General features: G+C 38.7%; 3 protein-coding genes across 5 annotated transcripts in view; 1 reads left to right on the forward strand and 2 right to left on the reverse strand.

The window, feature by feature from the left end:
* LOC116475356 (keratin-associated protein 4-11-like) overlaps positions 1-20,194 on the forward strand; it is a 307,240-nt gene that overhangs the window by 234,894 nt on the left and 52,152 nt on the right.
* KRT40 (keratin 40) lies at positions 571-9,914 on the reverse strand. Of its 3 annotated transcripts, none has more exons than XM_032163567.2 (9): positions 9,826-9,914; positions 9,083-9,153; positions 6,698-7,145; positions 5,915-5,997; positions 5,174-5,330; positions 3,859-4,020; positions 3,654-3,779; positions 1,664-1,884; positions 571-1,156 (listed from the first exon to the last, which is right to left on the reverse strand). In XM_032163567.2, exons 3-9 carry the CDS (start codon positions 7,142-7,144, stop codon positions 1,057-1,059), a joined length of 1,296 nt encoding a protein of 431 aa, XP_032019458.1. In that variant the 5' UTR covers position 7,145; positions 9,083-9,153; positions 9,826-9,914; the 3' UTR covers positions 571-1,056. The 3 variants fall into 3 exon arrangements, with proteins under 3 accessions (XP_032019458.1, XP_058300785.1, XP_058300784.1); XM_058444802.1 differs by lacking the exon at positions 9,826-9,914 and adding an exon at positions 9,701-9,802; XM_058444801.1 differs by lacking the exons at positions 9,083-9,153; positions 9,826-9,914 and having other exon boundaries at positions 6,698-7,197.
* LOC116474809 (keratin-associated protein 3-3-like) lies at positions 16,669-17,403 on the reverse strand. The gene has a single exon (XM_032163581.2). The coding sequence runs from the start codon at positions 17,334-17,336 to the stop codon at positions 17,040-17,042; it is 297 nt and encodes a 98-aa protein (XP_032019472.1). The 5' UTR covers positions 17,337-17,403; the 3' UTR covers positions 16,669-17,039.

Below are 20,194 nucleotides of genomic sequence, written 5' to 3' on the forward strand. Positions count from 1 at the left end.
TCACACCTGTAAACCCAGCACTTTGGGAGGCTGAAGCTGGTGGATCACAAGGTCAGGAGATCGAGACCATCTGGCTAACACGGTGAAACCCCGTCTCTACTAAAAAAACAAAACAAAACAAAACAAAAAATTAGCCTGGTGTGGTGGCACACACCTGTAGTCCCAGCTACTCGGGAGGCTGAGGCAGGAGAATCGCTTGAACCCGGGAGGCAGAGGTTGCAGTGAGCTGAGATAGTGCGACGGCACTCCAGCCTGGGTGACACAGCAAGACTCTGTCTCAAAAAAAAAAAAAAAAAAAAAAAAAAAAGTGATGGCTACAATACAATCTTATGTTTTTATTAGAATTAAAAATGCTTAGATGACATAAATGAAAGAAAGATTACACAAGTGTGTGCATATGTTAGTATGATTATAGCTGTGTGGAAAAATCTATCATAAGAAAGAAAACTGGAAGAAAGTACCCCAGAATATTGACTATGGCTGTTTGGAAGATAAAATCATAAGTGACCTTTTCCCTTTTAATGAGCCAAATTTAAAAAAAGAGAATCTAGTACTTTTATAATCAAAAAATACATTTTATCATATTTTATTCCTAATTTTTTTTCTCAGAAAGATACACACAACTATTTTCTAAGCTACATGACATTTTGCATGGGTTTATTAATTTATTTGTATTTGAGGAGTTAAAAAATATTTTCAGCCTGGGTTTATGTACATTGAAAGTATGGTTATGGGTTTAGATGATTCCCTTGCCATAAAATGAATATTCTATCAACAGTAATCAGCCATAGAGCTATATTTACCATGCCAGAGGAATAAAACACGTTGTTTTATTTGAAGATGAGCAAGAATGCTTTATGGGCTCCCAGCATACCACAAATAAGCCGGAAGGAGAGGAAATAGTAAAGTAGAAAGACTGAGGATGCCTGGAGGGCAATTCCAGGATATGAGAGCCCCCTGGATTTGTGCTTCCGGTTTGGATGTCCCTGGTTGAAGCCCCATCTCCTTTCTATGACGCTGCTGGCTTTGATTCCTCTACCCTGCTGTCCTTAACATTCACGAACAGCAGTTTTCAACTGTGCAGATGACATAGGCTGAGCATGGCTCACAAGTGTTGCTCGAGGTGCATGTGGTCGAACATGAGTTACAGGAAAGCCTGGGGAAAAATCGATTTTAAACCAAGCTTAACAAGGGAATCTTGATAAAATGGCAACTCAGAAAAACCATGTCAAAATTTGCCCTACAAATTATGTTCTGAAAAAAACTCTGCAAAATAGTATTGATCGAAGCCTGTTTCTTCTCTGCACCCAGAATTGCCACTTCATGTTCACTGTAGCAGTGGCAGTTGAATAGTATTTTATATTTTTTCTTGATTTTGCAAGTGTTATCTTAGGCCTATTCCTGATTTTCCTTTAGTGGAAAACAGGAACAAAGGGAGATGCCAGCAGGAAATGTTACACTAATAATTAATCTGCCTTTAGAATATTTTTAAAATATCTCTAGTGTCATGTTCTTAACCTCAGCCACTTTTCAGCACTCTTTTAAGAAGATCCCTGAACACACTGGGGAGGTTTGAACTTGTCCAGACCTTGGGGAAACAGGATTCTTTTACATCAGCCTCTTTGTGACTCTGGGGGCTTTCATGAGTAACTGTGGAACTTGCCTGCTGTCCTCGCCGTCCAGCAGGCCCCGGTATGTGTTGATCTCACCCTCCAGCCGGGCCTTCACGTCCAGGAGCACCTGGTACTTCTGGTTCTGTCGCTCCAGGTCACAGCGGATCTCGGCCAGCTGGTTCTCCACGTTATCAATCAGACACTGAATCTGGGCCAGCTGGGAGCTGTACTGGGCCTCGGTTTCTGCCACGGTGCATTCCAGAGATTCCGTCTGCAGGAGGAAACATTGTCCAAAGGACTATGAAGTGCAGTCTCTTGGGCCAGAGTGCCTACTTTCAAATTCCTGCTTACCCTTTTCTAGCTATGTGACCACTGGCAAATTATTTAGCTTCTGTGAGTCTCAGTTTTATTCTCTGTATAGTGGGGAATACAAAGTATTTGTCTCATTAGACGGTTGTGAAGATTAAGAGTTAATATGCGGGCTGGGCACGGTGGCTCACGCCTGTAATCCCAGCACTTTGGGAGGCTGAGGCAGGCGGATCACAAGGTCAGGAGATTGAGACCATCCTGGCTAACATGGTGAAACCCCGCCTCTGCTAAAAATACAAAAAATTAGCTGGGCGTGGTGGTGGGCGCCTGTAGTCCCAGCTACTCAGGAGAATGGCGTGAACCCGGGAGGCAGAGCTTGCAGTGAGCCGAGATCGTGCCACTGCACTCCAGCCTGGGCGACAGAGCGAGACTCCATCCAAAAAAAAAAAAAAAAAAAAGAGTTAATATGCGTAAAGCATTTAAAACAGTGCCAGTCATACTGCCACTGTTCTACGTGTCAACTATCACTACCACCACTATGACTACAGCAATACATGACATATTTGTGAAGCTTAAGGACTATCCACAGCATATGAGAGGGAAGATTGAGTGTGGGCTCTTGGCAGGGAGGGGTAGTATAGTGCTGTTAAGAGAAGAGGCTCTGGATACCAGAGGCTGGGACAGGCATATGTGTGGTAAGGGGATGAAGAGAGGTTGGTTAATGGGTGCAAACATACAGTTAGACAGAAGGAATACGTTTTCATGTTGGACAGCAGAGAAGGGTGACTACAGTTAACAACAATACACTGTGCATTTCAAAATAGCTAGAAGAGAGGACTTGAAATGCTCCCAACACATAGAAATGAGAAATACTTGAGGTGATGGATGCTGTAAATATCCTGACTTGATTATTACATATTCTATGCATGTAACAAAATATCACATCTATGTAAAAAAAATTTAAGAATATTATATGTCAATAAAAATAAATTTAAAAAGAGAGAGAAGAGACTCTGGGATTCAACTGGCTGAACTCAGCTTCCAAGTTTGTCTCTTAGAATTGCATCCTTTGAAAGTTACCTAATCTGAGTCTCAGTTTTCCTTATCTGTGTCATGGGATAAAGGTATCTATCCCATAAAGTTACTGTGAAGCTTAAATGAGCATAGTGCCTCTCACAGGATGAATGCTCAGCTATCGTTCTTCTAGGTATTCTCCGCAGGGCCTAATAACATGCACACAGTGGTGCTTGACCAGAACTGGTTCATGTCATCTTGAGCGCATGGTGTTCTTGTTGCTTGAGTGGGGTGGGGTGCAGTGAAAGATAAGGTTGAAGTGCAGATCCTGGGAGACCGTAGGATGAAATGTTTGAAAATGATTCTTTGTTTTAGATATAACAGTGAGCCTGGAAAACTGGCCTGAATCAAATGAGAGTTAAAACCTGCTGGAATGCTTAAGTGACCATGGCCCGGAGGTGTCTCTCTCGCTCTGCTTCTCCCTCCCTGTCTCTGGAGGCTGCCGCAGCATCAGACTCAAGCCCAGGAGCGAAGGTAAGGCATCTTAGAGGGACAATACAAGCTGTGGACCTGTCATTTCTGCTTCTATTAATAGCTGGGTAAATGGCAGTACTCGGGAAAGGCAAGGAAATGTGATCCTTGGATATGGAAGAGGGCTTAACATCTCAGGACCTGACTTATCAGTGACACAACGGACACTGCCTTTGCCTCACGCACCAGGCTTTGCTGTGCTTGGAGCTCAATTTCCAGAGCATTGGCTGTGCGTTTCAGTTCCAAGATCTCCATCTGGCAGCCCTGCAGCTGCTCCGCACTGGACAGTTGCTGCTGATTGAGCTCTTCTGTCTGAAACACAGGCACCATTAGAGAATTCAAAAAAGGCAGAAGTCTGTAAGCCTGACATTTTTTCAATCTGGGTGCTGACCTGAACGGCGAACCATTCTTCAGCTTCTCTGCGATTGTTGGCAAGCACCGTTTCATACTGACAGCGCATCTCATCCAGGACCCTGTTGAGGTCAAGGGTGGGGGCAGCGTCCAACTCCACACTGAGGCGGTCGCCAAGCTGTCCACGAAGCAAGCTGACTTCCTGAAAGTGGGATGGTGTAAAGAATGTCACAGAATGGTAGGGAACAATCCATTTGACATCCAATGGCATTCTACTTCTGTTTTTTGGAGCAGTGGGTAAAAGTGGGAGATTTTGATTCAGATTGCCTGGGCTGAATCTCTTTTCACCACTTAGAAGGGCCTCAGTTTCTTCGTCTGTAAAATGGACATAATAATAGTACATTTTTCCAGAAGGTTATTGTGAGATCTAGAAGGGTCAATCTACACATAATTAACTTACAAAAGTTAATTATGGCACATAGTAAGCTGTCAATAAATGTTAGCTATGATTGTCATCAACAAATGTTCAAAGAGCAAATGTACTTTGTTACATCATTCAGCTTTTCATTTTCTAGCTTTATCAATATATCGATTGCTTTATATTTTATGATTTTTAGAAGTTTATAAATGCGGAATATTTAAAAACACTGGTCCAGGTAGTGCATGAGTCTTTATCCCTTTTTTGAAATGGACTTCACAGTCTGTTTTTCGCCTGATATTCATACCCCGTGGATTGGAGCTAGGGGGGTGGCATAAAGCCTCCAAAGAAGCCATTTGTGAAGTTACCTCCTCCACAAAGGCAAGGGCAGGAGAAGAGTTTGATTCCTTCATCTGGCACTGTTTAGGGGCTCTTTCACACCTTAAATCAGAGACACACTGGAATGATCAGGTTGAATAGTAATAATGCCTCGAGTAGTTTTTTGTTTGTTTGTTTCTTTGTTTTTTGAGATGGAGCCTCGCTCTGTCATCCAGGCTGGAGTGCAGTGGTGAGATCTCAGCTCACTGCAACCTCCGCCTCCTGAGTTCAAGTGATTCTCCTGCCTCAGCCTCCCAAGTAGCTAGGACTATAGGCGCCTGCCACCATGCCCAGCTAATTTTTGTATTTTTAGTAGAGATGGGGTTTCATCATATTGGCCAGGCTGGTCTCGAACTCCTGACCTTGTGATCCTCCTGCCTCGGCCTCCCAAAGTGCTTGGATTACAGGCGTGAGCCACCATACCTGGCCCTGCCTCAAGTAGTTTTATTCCAGCTTACACAACATCTGCCCAAATTCGATTTACAAACATCAACAGATCATCTGTCAGTGTAAGTACGTTACTCTCGGAGTCCTTCAGCCGAGTTGCCACTTTCCTTACCTCTTCATGGTTTTTCTTAAGGCAAAGGAGATCTTCCTTCAGAGACTCCACATGGGCCTCCAGATCAGATTTGCACAGGGTCAGTTCATCCAGGATCCCACGCAGGCTGCTGATGTCAGCCTCTAACAGCTGGCGAAGGGACAGTTCACTCTCATATCTTTCACAGCAAAAGAGAAATCCAATGCTTACTTTGCTGAACGCTGTGCAAAGTGTGGGGATACGTGGAGGATCGATACATGGACTTCAGGAAGCCATGTGCATAATTTCTCTTAATTTCTAAGTAATGATAAATTCAAGCTTTTAAAACATTCTTAACTTTAAAATATTATATAGAGAATATTTGTGTGTGTGTGTGAGAGGGAGAGAGAGATTGAGAGAGAGAGAGAGAGCCATAAATTATTTTCAAATTAAAATTAAGGCCAGGCGTGGTGGCTCATGCCTGTAATCCCAGCACTTTGGGAGGCCAAGGCGGGCAGATCACCTGAGGTCAGGAGTTCGAGACCAGCCTGGCCCACATGGTGAAACCCCATCTCTACTAAAAATACAAAAATTAGCCAGGTGTGGCTGTGCACACCTGCCTGTAATCCCGGGTACTCGGGAGGCTGAGGCAGGAGAACTGCGTGAACCCAGGAGACAGAGGTTGCAGCAAGCCGAGATAGCACCATTGCACTCTAGCCTGGGTGACAAGAGTGAAACTCCTTCTCAAAATAAATAAATTAAATTAAATTAAATTAAACTTACTTTGACTTAAAGTCATCAGTGGCCAGTTTGCAGTTGTCAAGCTGTACAGCAAGTCTAGAATTCTCTGCTTTCGTGCATAAGATCTGGGAAGCAAGTCATTATGTGATAAACGATTCTTTGAGAGAAACCTAAATAAACTTCTATCCAACAGCTATGCCATTAGTTATCTTTTGAAAGTCTTTATAAGAAAGTATAAAATCACCCTCAGCCTGCTTTCCTTATTAACCTTGTCACTTCATGAAGAAAAAAAGCAGCGCCAATTTAGAAACAAAATAATGAAATAAAAAGGTTTAGTTTTTTAATAACATAAGACATTTTGCAACATTCACAGGCAGTTGAGGACCATTAATGTTTTCTCCATCAGTAGTTTGTATTATGAGTATATCCTCTCCCATAATAATAGAAATTCATGAAGGAGAGAAGAAAATGATTACTAGGTAGTTAAAAAGATGGCATTTCATGATCTGTGTTCAGATAATGTAAATGTTCAGTGTCACATACAAAAGTGATTTTCGATATAATACAGTTTTTCTGCATTCTATAGATGATGAAGGAAAAGTCTACAGGCAAGTTACTTTATTATAGTCACTCAGTAATCAGGGGTAGCTCTGGGGCTGATGCCGAGGTTTTCTGACTTTCAGTCCAGTGCTCTCCCCTATATATCATTAACTCTTAGAATTCTCCTTTCCCTTGGTTTCCTTCTGTAAAACAGCCCCTTCTAGTAGAAAGATAAAGCAAACCATAGATCGGGAAGGTGGAGCACTAGGGCAACAGGACACAGACCTTCTGTTGGAGATCTTCAATGGTGTTGAAGTAACGCTGATAATTCGGGCACACCATTGGGATATCCTGTTCACATTGTGCTTGAATCCTGGATTCCAGCTCTGCGTTGGTCTCCTCCAGGCTGCGCACCTTCTCCAGATAGTTGGCGAGTCTGTCATTCAGGAACTGCATCGTCTCCTTCTCATTGCTAGTGAAGACCCCATCCTCACACCAGGCACAGTTCCCCACCAAGCAGGAACTATTACAACTCCCAGTAAAGTAGCATCGCAGGAGGCAACCGGTCAGCCCGCGAGACCTGGATAGGAAGCTTGGAGTCTGACATTGGGATGTAGCACAGGCACCGGGGAGACAGGCTGTTTCCATGGAACAGCTTGAGGCAGGTGCACAACCGGAAGCCGTGGTACAGGACTCAGTAGAGCAGTGCGTGGAGGAGCAGTCAGAAGTCATCCTTCCAGAAGCAAAGGCAGAGACTGGCTGCAAAACTTCAGTTTCCTTGACTCCAAAACTCTCCTTCTCTCCTGAGAGTTTTATAACCCCCCAAAATGGGTGTTTACAGACTGCACCGGATGTTTTCTTTATCACTGATGGTGCCAGTTTTCGTACAAACATCTCATTAGAGTTGTTTATTTACTGAGAAAGAGTTTTATGCCTCATAAAAGAGGGATAACTTTAGGTTACCAAAGCAGGACCCACACCATTTCCATGTGCAAGACAAAACACTTATTTCAGAAAATCGTCATAGGAAGCATTGTCCTTTTGACAGAATAAGAAAAGAAAGAGAAAAATTGGCCAATCAATAATTATAGATACAACTCATTACAAATCAGGAAAATAATATGTCCACAGATTTTGATTCTGTGGATTGATTGCTTGTGTCCCCTTTTAAAATTGGTATTACAGCTCATAAAATGACAATTATTTGTTTGTGCCACCACCATAAAAATGGTCAGTGTGATTAGCAATCTTTCAATGCTTTTTGTGATCTCAGAGCATGTGCTGACAAGACTGGAGGAGTGAGCTATATATTGGGTTTAAAGTGTGTGTGTGTACAAACCATGTCTATCTGTGTACAAATGGAAAAGTCACTTTACATAACTGATAGGAATAACTTGGTTTTCTGCAGGCTAAAATATAAATTGGTTAGAGCTGGAATTATGATCTTTGATTTCCTGAAACTTGCCTTCTGCACATTTCTCACTTCTTATTGCTGGATAAGTTATACTATTTTACCTGTATTCCTAATAAGAGTGAAATATAAATTCTAAGTTATAACCTTTTAGTCCCTTGGGAATTCCTTAATGATCATACTTCAGAGTGGGGGCAAGGAACCCACAGGAGTCTTTTCTTCTGAGATGTAGAGCCTGTTTTCTCCTATTTATTTATTTATGAAGGTCTGAATTTCATGAAAATTAAAAATACTGGAACTTGGAAAAAAAATTCTATTTAGGTTCCAAATCAGTAATTCCACTGGATGAAATCTCTGGTGCCAAATCTGACAGACAGGAACTTGAGATGTGTAACTTTTTTGGATTCTCTCTTGGATTTCACTTCCATTATGAAGCATAATCTATTTCACTTTGCTTGGTTTTAGTCGTTACATTTATCTCATTTTCAAAGGTGCATAGAGAAAATTGCCTCTAGAATTTTTAAGAACATTACAGGAAAAAAACACATTAATCTGAAAAAGTTAAAATTTTTTTTGATCCAGAATAAACTTATTTTTCCCCTATTCTTGAGTGCTACTTCCTAGGTAGCTGATAATAGAAACCAAACCGAACCAAACCAGAAGAACATATGTAAGTGAGTTAAAACAGTCTCTTAGGATTTGTTACTCCCTGGGCAGAGTTGGGTTTGAATTTAGTGATTCTCTTTACACATCAACACTTATGCAAAAAGTTCTTAGAGTGTCTCATGGTATATTGACGCTGCTCTGCAACGAATATGAGTTCCAGGATTCAAAAACACTTCTGAAAAATTACAAATCTCTGAAAGAAAATTATCTTTTCACAGTAACCTAATGAGTCAAAAGAAAAATATCTTTGAAGAAAACCCATGTTTTGGTTGTCCATCACAGGTTCCAGTTAGCTAAAATGCAGTAAGTGCAGGTAAAATAAGAAATATTTCCTTTGTCTGGAACTAATTTCTAATTGTAAAGTATTGGTTACTGGTTATTGTCCTGCAGGGTAGGACTATTTATTTTGGTCTTGATTAATTAGGTAGTGTTGTATAATGATCTATAGCTATAGTCTCCATCGTAGAATATGGAAATCACCCAGAATTCATTTCTGTGGAGTCCTCTTTAGAGAAAAGAAGTCAGGCTGGCAGGACAAGAGAAAAGCAAAAAAAAAAAAAAAAAAAAGAAAGCAGATAAGCTATAAGACTCACCTTCTTCATGGTCCAGGACACATAGCCCTCCTGCACAATGTTCCTGCACCCAGCTATCACTAGACCTTCAGCTGATAGAAAAATGCAACTTAACTCACTGCAACCTTAGCGTTATCAGTACCGCACAAACCCTTTTCAGCACACAGCACAAGCACCATCCTGTAAAATCTCCAGCACGCCTTTGTCTCCTTGCAGACAGCCCCTTCTCTGCTGTGCTGCCCATTGCTTCCTTGCAACATATTTTCATACGTTCTCTAATACATCTGCCTTTCTTTACCTACAACTATCTTGATAAATTCTTCTTACCCCATGCCACCAGCCGCTGATAGTTGCTAATCACCCGTGACAATTTCTATAGCATATCATCATCAGAAGAAAGGAACATTGGGAATAGAGAAAAAGAAGTAGACGTCATGAAAGGCCATGATTAAAAAAAAAAATCAACAACAACACGGTAGTTTATTTTGTATAATACTATGCTCTTATCTTACAACATCCACCTAGGCTGCCAGAATCATTTTCCTAAAATACAAACCTGCTTTTCGTCGCCCTCCACTTATGGAGTGCAAACTTTCTACCTTAGCAAATATGACCTTCCCTAACCTGGTGCCAATTTACCTTTCTGGGCTCACTTCCTGATGTTCTCTCTCACAAACCCTAAGCTCCAGCCATCCTTCAAGGTTTGTAGGTACTATTTTCTTGGTCAAATGCTCTTCTGCTATTCCTTTCCTGGATGAACTTACATGTCAAGACTCAGCTGAAACGTCGTTCAACTGCCTCAAGTGGAGATGGGGCTCCTCCCAGAGCAGTTTGCATGCATCTCTGCTATAGCAGTTGTCTTGTTGCTTTTAACATTTGTGCGTCAGGTTATAAGAGTTTACACGAGGCTTTAAGAAATTTGGCTCAGGGCCAGAGCTAGTATCCGTGTGCAGCAACATGATTGATTTTCACTGTTTTGGGCAACAATCTAAATAACTTTAACAGTGCCTGGCAAGGCCCGGCTTGGGTTCAAGCTGCAGGGGAAACACACAGCTGGCCAGGCCACAGGGTGGTCAAGGTACTCTGTTTCCCAAGGCAAAGAAGGAAGTAGGGGGGTGATCTGGGGGACCCTACAATATGATCAATTATATTGAATGACTTGGTCACTCTACATTATCCTTTATATAAATTGCTTTATTCAATTAGTTGATAGGATTAGCAAATGGATTTTTTCCCCCCATCTATGTTCATGATAAATATTTCCTGTAAATTTATTTTCTTCTAATGACCTTATTAGGTTTTGGTATCAAGTTACATACTGAGTTCACAATATGACTTGGCGCTGTGTCCCCACCCAAACTTCATCTCAAATTGTAATCCCCAAATCCCCACATGTTAGGGGAGGGACCTGGTGGGAGGTGATTGGATCATGGGGGCAGTTTCCCCTATGCTGTTCCTGTGATAGTGAGTTTGTTCTTAGGAAATCTAATGGTTTTGTAAGTCTGTGACAGTTCCTCCTTCACACGCTCTCTCTCACCTGCCCCCATGTAAGAAGTGCCTGCTTCCCCTTCCACCATTATTGTAAATTTCCTGAGGCCTCCTCAGCCATGAGGAACTGGAATTCAATTATACCTCCTTCCTTTATAAATTACCTAGTCTCAGATATTTTTTCATAACAGTGTGAGAATGGAGTAATACTGTTCATAAATTAAATTGGGAAATGTTTCCTCTTTATTTCATGAGATTCTATAAGATTAGTGTTATTTCTTCCTTAAATGTTTGATGGAGTCCAGTGAGGTCACCTCTTCCAGGAGTCTCCCATGTGAAAAAGTTGTGTTTTGTTTTTAACTAGGAAAAAAAAGTCTGGGCGTGGTGGCTCAAGCCTGTAATCCCAGCACTTTGGGAGGCCCAGGCAGGCAGATCACTTAAGCGCAGGAGTTTGAGACCAGCCTGGCTAATATGCTAAAGCCTTGTCTCTACTAAAAATACAAAAATTAGTTGGGCATAGTGGCGAACACCTGTAGTCCTAGCTTTTCGGGAGGTTGAGGCATGAGAATTGCTGAAACCTGGAAGGCAGATGTTGCGGTGAGCCAAGATCACACCATTGCACTCCAGCATGGGTGAGAGTGAGACTCCATTTCAAACATACACACACACACGCACACACATACAAATATATATATATTTGCTGACCTCTACATCAAATATTAAAAAATACCAAATTGCTTACCTCTACATATAGAAACCCCACAATGCTATTCAGTTGTTCTATTTCATTTTGTGTGAAAGTTGCATTTTTCAAGGAGTTTGTTCACTTCACCTAAGTTGCAAAAATACTGAAATAAAGTTGTTCATAATAATCCTTATCATGAATTTTAGTATCTGTAGTGTCTATAACTTCTCACTATTTAATTTCAGATATTGGTAATTTGTGTTTTATCTCGTGCTTCCCCCATCAATCTGGCTTGATGTTCATCAGATTAATACTAATGTATTGTTTATTTCAAAGCTGCTGAAAGAGTAGATTTTTGATGTTCTCACCATAAAACAATGATAAGGTGCTTAGGTGATGGATATGTTCATTAGCTTGATTTATCTTTCCACAATGCATACATAAATCAAAACACCACATTGTACCCCACAAATATACATATACGTAATTATTATTTGCCAACTAAAAAGTAACTAAATAGAAGTACTTTATGAATCCTTTCAAAGAATCAAATTTTAGCTTCATTAATTTCCTCATTGTTTTCTATTTCATTGATTTCTGACATTATGTTTATTATTTATTTCTTTCTCCTTACTTTGAATTTTAATTGTTCTTTTTCTATTTAGTTGAAATGAAAACTTAAGTGATTGATGAAGATGTAAATGAAGGTGATAAAGATGTAAATCTTATTTTCTAATATAATCATTTGCTGTATATTTTCTACTAATCCAATGCTGTATGTATCCCATAAATTTTTAAAATCTTGTGTTCTCATTATCATTCAGCTCATAATATTTCTTAAGCTGTACTGGTATTTATTATTTGATCCATAGGTTACTAGAACTGTGTTGTTTGATTTTCAAATATTTGGTGATTTTTCTAAGTATCTGATTGATTTCTCATTTAATTCCATTGTGGTCAGTTAACATATTTTGTTAGATTTTGGAATTTATGGAGACAAATTTAATGGCCCAGAATATAGTCTATTTTGGTGAGAGTTCCTTATGCATTTGAAAAGAATGTATATTCTGCAATTGTAGGGGGTAACATTCTGTAAATGTAACTGGGTAAAATTGTTTGATACTGTTATTCAAATCTTCTTTATCCTTAGTAATTTTCTTATCTGTTTGTTCTCTCAGATCCTGACAGGGGATATTAAAATCACCAAATGTGATTTTGGATTCATCTATTTCTCTCTTGACTTCTGTGATTTTTTGCCTTATTTATTTTGAAGCTCTGTTATTGGGTCATATTTTTATGGATTATAGGACCACCTGATGAATTTTCCCTTTTTCATTATGAAATATCACCTTAAAAATTATCTAATATTTAAATGACCAAACTTCTTTCTTATCATTACTATTTGCATGGTATGTCTTTTTTTCAGACTATAGCATTCAATTTTCTTGTGCTTTTGTATTTAAAATGAATCACTTTTATTTATTTATTTATTTATTTTTATTATTATTATACTTTAGGTTTTAGGGTACATGTGCACAATGTGCAGGTTTGTTACATATGTATCCATGTGCCATGTTGATTTGCTGCACCCATTAACTCGTCATTTATCATTAGGTATATCTCCTGATGCTATCCCTCCCCCCTCCCCCAACCCCACAACAGTCCCCGGAGTGTGATGTTCCCCTTCCTGCGTCCATGAGTTCTCATTGTTCAATTCCCACTTATGAGTGAGAACATGCGGTGTTTGGTTTTTTGTCCTTGCGATAGTTTACTGAGAATGATGGTTTCCAGTTTCATCCATGTCCCTACAAAGGACATGAACTCATCATTTTTTATGGCTGTATAGTATTCCATGGTGTATATGTGCCACATTTTCTTAATCCAGTCTATCGTTGTTGGACATTTGGATTGGTTCCAACTCTTTGCTATTGTGAATAGTAAAATGAATCACTTTTAAACAGCATAGTGTTGGGTTTTCTTTTTAAATCCAGTCTGACATCCTCTGACTTTTTATTGGAGTGCTTACTTTGTATTTAATGCAATTATTGATATGGTTGGTTTAAAATCTACCATCTTGCTATTTGTTTTTTATTTCCATGTGTTTTTGCTTCCTTTCCCTTTTGTTTCTCATCTTATCTTGTGCCAAACATTCTACTTTATTTTCTATACTAACTTTATAAGTATATATATTTTAATGTTTTTTTCTAAAGGGTGAGGTAGTTCTCCCAGGATTATGAAATGCATCTTTACATTATTACAGTCCACTTGGAATTAATACTGTAGCACTTTATGTAAAATATGAGAACCTTAACACAGTAGAGTTATTTTTGCTCTTTTCTGTTCTTTATGCTATTATAGTCAAATTGCTTACTTCTGTATGTAGAAACCCTGCAATGCCATTGTTTTTGCTTTAAATAATTGTCTTTTAGAATATTGAGAAAAGGAAAAAGAGAAAGTCTCATATTTTATCCATGTATTTACCATTTTCAATGTTTTTTTTCCTTCCTGAAGGTGTGAGACTTCATTTTGTATAATTACTCTTAAAATTTTTTTATTGTGGCAAAATACAAGTAACATAAAATGTACTATCTTAGCTATTTTTAAGTGTACAATCCAGTGGTATTAAGTACATTCAAATGTTGTGTGGGCATCACCACCGTCCTTCTCTGTAACCCTTTTCACCTTTTAAAACTGAAACTCTGTTCCCTTTAAACAACTGCCCATTAACTCCGCCCTTGTGTCGTGGCAAACACTGTTCTACTTTTCGTCTATGATTTTTTTTACTACTTTTAACTACCTCATATAAGTGAAAGCATATAAGTGAATAGTATCTTTTTGTGACTGGCGTACTTCACTTAGAACAACGTCTTCAAGGTTAATTCATGTTGTGGCATATGTCAGAAAGTCTTTCCCTTTTAGGGCTGAATAATATTCCATTGTGTGGATGTGCCACATTTTGATTATCCATCCATCTATCAATGAACACTTGTTCGTTTTCATATTTTAGCTATTGCGATTATTGCTGCTATGAACACAAGTATACAAATGTCTTTTAGAGACCCTGCTTTCAATTCTTTTGGGTATATACCCAGAAGTGGAAGTGCAGGATCATAAGGCAATTCTACATTTAATTTTTTGAGGAACTGCTATATTGTTTTTCACAGTCACTGTACAATTTTACCTTCTTACCAGCGATGCTTAAGAGTTCCAATTTCTCTCTCTCTCTCTCTCTCTCTCTCTCTCTATATATATATATATATATATATATATATATTGTTTGTTTGTTTGTTTGTTTTGAGACAGAGTCTTGCTCTGTCACCCAGGCTGGAGTACAGTGGCGCCATCTTGGCTCAGTGCAACCTCTGCCTCCTGGGTTCAAGTGATTCTCTTGCTTTAGCCTCCTGAGTAGCTGGGATTACAGGAGCCCACCACCACGCCTGGCTAATTTTTGTATTTTTAGTAGAGACGGGATTTCACCATGTTGGCCGGGCTGGTCTCAAACTCCTGACCTCAAGTGATCCGCCTGCCTTGGCCTCCCAAAGTGTTGGGATTATAGGCATGAGCCACCACACCTGGCCGTTTTGTTTTTTTGTATTTATTTATTTATTTTATGGCAGCCATCCTAATGGGTGGGAGGTAGTATCTCATTGTAGTTTTGATTTGCACTTTGCTAATGATTAGTGATGTGATGCTGAGTACCTTTGCCTGTGCTTATTGGCTATTTGTATATCTTCTTTGAAGAAATGTCTGTTCAAGTTCTCTGTCCATTTCTGAACTGGTTTGTTTGTTTTTTGTCGTTGAGGTAAAATTACTCTTAAACCAAAAGGACTTCCTTAGTGTTTCTTATAGTGTAGGTCTTCAGGCACTTAAAAAAGAAGCCAGCTTTATTCACCTAGAAGTGTTTTTATTTTTCTTTAATTTTGAAGGTGGTTTTTGCAGACTGTAGTGTTCACAATTTTTTTTCCTTTAGGACCTTTTAAATGAGGTTTGATTTTCCTCTGACATCCATTTTATCTGAAAAGAAGTCAGACATCCACGTTTTCTTTGCTGCCTTCTATTTGATTTTTTTTCTTAATTGTTATTCAGCAGTTTGACTATGATATGTGTAGGTGGTGTGTGTGTGTGTGTGTGTGTGTGTGTGTGTGTGTGTGTGTGTGTGTATTGCAATTATCCTGCTAAGAGTTTGTTGAGATTCTTGAATATGTGGGTTAATAAAATATGTCACCAAATTTTGAAAGTTTTTTCTTTTATTCCCTCCCAAATTTTTATTTCCTATTCTTTAACTCCTCTCATTCTGAGACTCCAATTTCATCCTCGTTTCACCATTTGATACCTTCCCACAGGCTTCTTAATTTCTTCGATTTTTTTTTCAATCCTTTTTTCTACCTGGCTAGGCTGGAACCTCAAAGTCTGTTAATAGTGAATGACCTCTGGTATCTCCATTCAGCTTCTAATCACCCAGCAGCCACTCTTTGCTATGCCTGATGGAATTTCAGCGAGCATATTTGCAACTGCACCTTCTGTAAGTACTTGAGAACTTTTACACAGTCTTCTTTACTTACCTACGTATATCTTCTTCCTCTCCAGGATAGCTTTCCAAACTCCATTTAGATATAGCTACTCGTGTTGCAAACATGACATGTGTAGAGCAAGAAGAACAGAGTATTTCCATCTTGAATTCTCTCCTCCTTCTCGGCTCCTAGGCTCAATTGGTCACATAACTCCACTGTCTAGTCTGTCTTTGATATTTTCTTTTCCTCCATATCCCTTTGATGACTAGCTGCAGTCAATTCCTCTTTGACTATATCTTTCCCACTTTACCCCCATGACAACAGTCTTCATTGTTCTCAATTTTATGATCCCACAGCACTTTACTAATACTGCTGGTAGAACACATCCTTTTTTATTATAACACAGCAATTGGCATTTGATAGATAATTATTAACTGTAAGAAGAAACAAATGGATGTTGTGTTTGTATTTGCTTCACCTGCCAGATGGTTAGCTTATTTTCAGCAGAGACAATAAAACACAGGACACACAATAGGCATTTAATAAATCTTAGTTGAATAAATAGTGACATTATTACAATTTTTTTCATAAATAGATCATGTCATCAGGATTAGTTTATATATTTTGTCATATTTGGTGTCTGGGTAATGTTCAGTATTTCTCAACCTGTCTGAAACCATTTTTTGGGAGGACAAGTCAGGAAAAGTCTACTTTCAAATATGCTGATGTACTAGACCATCTTATATGCAAGGATGTTTAATTTTCTTAAAACAGCAAGAACAGCAAAATTAAGAAATATTTGTCCATACTGCCACCATTTTCAGTTTCACTAATATTCCCAGTTTTTCTTAAAATGCCAATGTTCAGAGTTAAGATACACATTTAACGAATGAACAGAAATAAACATAAGTAATTGTAGACATTTGTGCTATGCCAGAGATGTAAAATTTATTAGGATAATCATGAATAACTTCCTTAATTTCCAGAAAGATACCACCCAAGACTGAAAACAGAATTCCCAAAGCACCCACAGAAAGAGACACTTTAATATGAAGGAATCAAATAGCTTCAGGAAGCTATAGGCATCCACCGATTCAAACTGCAGTTGGTTATAGCTGAATGGTCATTGAAAGTTTCTTGGTCTCTATTTTTTTGCAGGGGGTGATTGTGATAGTACCATCCTTGTTCCAATTTCTAAAGCAGAGTACATTAGTTGTAGGTACTGAGATAGGTGAACGCTAAAGCTTCTATGTTGACTTTTTCAATCTCAGGCACTGAGCAAAGTAGCCATCCATCAGCAGCCTCTTGGGAGGCAGGGCTCACAGCAGGGCTGAGTGAAGGTGGTGAGGTTGAGGGTCTCCAGACCTGGAGTTGGCTGACAGGAGTTGAGCAGGAAGCAGGTGGGCACGCAGGGCTGAGGAATGTAGCAGGGTGGGGGACAGTTGTCACAGCAGGTGGGCTCCAGTAACCAAACTGTGTGTGGGCAGGTGCTGGGCAGGCAGACTCCACAGCGGCAGGATTTGTCGAAGGAGCAGAGGGTGGTGGCTGGTCCGGTGGGGACACTGCAGCCGCGAGAGGCACAGCAATCCATGGCTATCGGAGTCTGTGGTATTTATGGGTTTGATTGAAAAGAAGGATAAGGCTTCTGAGGTGTGAATATCTTTGCTTTCTCTGGGGCTCTTATATACCCTCTCCACTGGGAGTTGGTCCAGCCAAGAGGCTTCTTTCCTGGTTCTTGTTTATGTTAGTGTACCCATTATTCTTTAATTTGTTTGACATTTAGACTCTGTAAAGAGTCCCCATTTTCCTAATTAACTTTTATTTGAGTTCATTGCTAAACCTGAACTGATTACCCTTGCTATTTGTCACTGGAACACAAGCTTTATGAGGTATCACCAAAGCCTTCTGTTATTATATTTTCAACACCAGCCCTGCTGGGGAATACTGCATGACAGTGAGTCTGTAATATGTGGGCCTGCTCTCCAGTGCTGCTTTATTTTTAATCTGTCACTTTATCTATACCAATTTGTCTGATAAAGTATTCTTGTTTTAAAGAGTTGAACTTAATTTTACTTTACTTTAGCTTTGAGGCTTTTGGAGATCAAAATTACATTAATGTGGAGAAATATGCCATTGAGAAATATGGAAAAACTTTAAAAAACACTTATTATTCTAGTTTTTTACTATAAAAATTTTGTATACATTTGTTTATCATTACATTACATTACTGGAATCATATTGTGCATAGGTTCTGAAACTTGCCTTTGTGTGTGTATATATAGATATATAATTATCTTATATTTTAAAGGATATTTGATAGTGTTACTTTTAATACTTCTTAGCATTTATTGTATAATTGCACTTCTATGTTACTTTAAAATGTTATATTATTATGCATTGAGGTTATTTTCGACTTTTCTCTACAATAATTTTGGCAACAGAGCACCTCTGTATATAAATCTTTGTGCATATTTTTGATTATTTCAGAAGCAGAATTAATTATTTGGTAGAATTATAGGGGCAAATGTTAATTTCCAGTATTTTTAACGCCTTTCATATCATTGCCATACTGTTTTTCAGAATGGTTCTATTTACCTATTTTTTTCAAATTATCTATTTCCACCAGGCGTGTTTGATTAAGAATTCCCATCTCCTATACCTTTGACAGATACTTTATTTTAAAGGTGTTTTCCAATTTTGTGGGTGAAAAACACAATTTTATGATTGTCATGTCTGTATTTCTTTTATAACCAACTAGGTTGAAATATTCCTTCATATGCATATTGGCCATCTGTCTTCTATTGAGAGTTGGCTTGCTTTGTTTCCTTCACTGCTAATTGTGGGCAAATTAAATTTTTAGCTTCTGTCTATATAGGCTAAATAAAATAATAACTTAAGAATACAAAACTAAAATTCAAGTAAAATTGTTACCAAAGGAAACTTATGAGCCTGAGCTAGATTAATCTGTTGACATTTGATTTCATTCTCTCTCTCTCTTTTTTCTTTTTTACAAGGTATTGCATTTTTTCCTGAAATAAAATGTAGCTGTCGTAGGAAAGACCTGATTCTAGTACCAGTACGCTATTTAGACTGCAGGCATAGTTCAGTGTTTAAGAGGGAGCACAAGGTGGGCTTGTGGCCAATATCATTTATACACCTCAAACCATTCCCACTCAGCTTGGTCTCATGTGTCCTGCAAGCCATGGTTCTTCTCACATTCTTCCCACCTCCTCCTTTAGGCACACCCGTTGAGTGGTGCATGGTGGTGTGCATGTTTGTATGTTTTGGGAATGGGGACGTATAGTCAAGAGGACCACATGAGGAGTCAGAATAGCTCTTGACTGTTCCCGATGCTGCTGGTTATCTTCCTTGTTATGGTAAGTAGTTCACTTTTAGGAGCTTCATCTTTTCTCTCTGTGAAATCAGGGTAATAACGTGCATGTTCCTCCACTCAGAAGATTATTGTGAGGTTCACATGTGATAAAAAGGGTGAAAGCTCATGGACAACCATATAGTGCTATGCAAAAATAAATTATTATCATGATTGAAGCAAATTACAGATCAAATTCAAGGCAAGGTAAAGATAAAAGAAACATAGTCAAAAGAAAAGAAAAAGAGATGAAGGTAAGAGAGCAAGCTTACAGGAAAGAGAAAACATTTATATTGGAAGTTTATACAAATAAAAAATAATCGCATCTACGATTAGAGAAAGTGGTTGGCATATAAATTAACAAACTTAAAAATTTGAAAAGCTCTCTATGGCTTTGCTTGAAAGAGAGCATTCATGATATCTTCTGGTTCCTGGACTTTCCCCAGATTTATCTTTGTATGAATACCTGCCAAAGTGTGCACCCTTTTACTTGGGACCAATTAGTATTTCACTTATTATTTTAAAAGTAATTCAACAGACATTTACTGAGCAGTTACTATGTGCCAGTCACTGTGATAAATGTTGGATTTACAGCAATAAACAAAATAGGCACCATCCTTGCCCTCATGAAGTTTATAGTTTGGTGGAAGAATTTTTCATACACGTAACATATTATTATAAGTTGCTGCTATTATACATTATAATAGGAAAGAAAAAGTAAAAGACAAAAAATAAAAGAAAAAATATTTTGAGGGAAACATTACAAAGGAAACATGGCCTGCAGACCCTCAGGATTAGAATTTCATGGCAGAAAGCTATCAGCTTCTTACCTGGGATACAATATTACTTTGAGTTCACCATAAAAGCTTAAAGCAACTATTACGTTTATGTAGCACATTGTGTTTCTCTAATCATAAATAAGACAAGGTTACAGATTACAGACAGTTGTAATGCAACAAGTTTATTATAATAAGCTCTTCTCTTTTATTGACAAGACTTGCAGCACTTTATTAAAATGTATTTTCTCTGCAGTGGTCTAAGAGACCTGAGAATTACTCTCCTTTGTTTATAAATGATGA

The sequence above is a fragment of the Hylobates moloch genome, unplaced genomic scaffold, assembly GCF_009828535.3.
Source record: "Hylobates moloch isolate HMO894 unplaced genomic scaffold, HMol_V3 SCAFFOLD_10, whole genome shotgun sequence".
NCBI classification, from domain to species: domain Eukaryota; kingdom Metazoa; phylum Chordata; class Mammalia; order Primates; family Hylobatidae; genus Hylobates; species Hylobates moloch.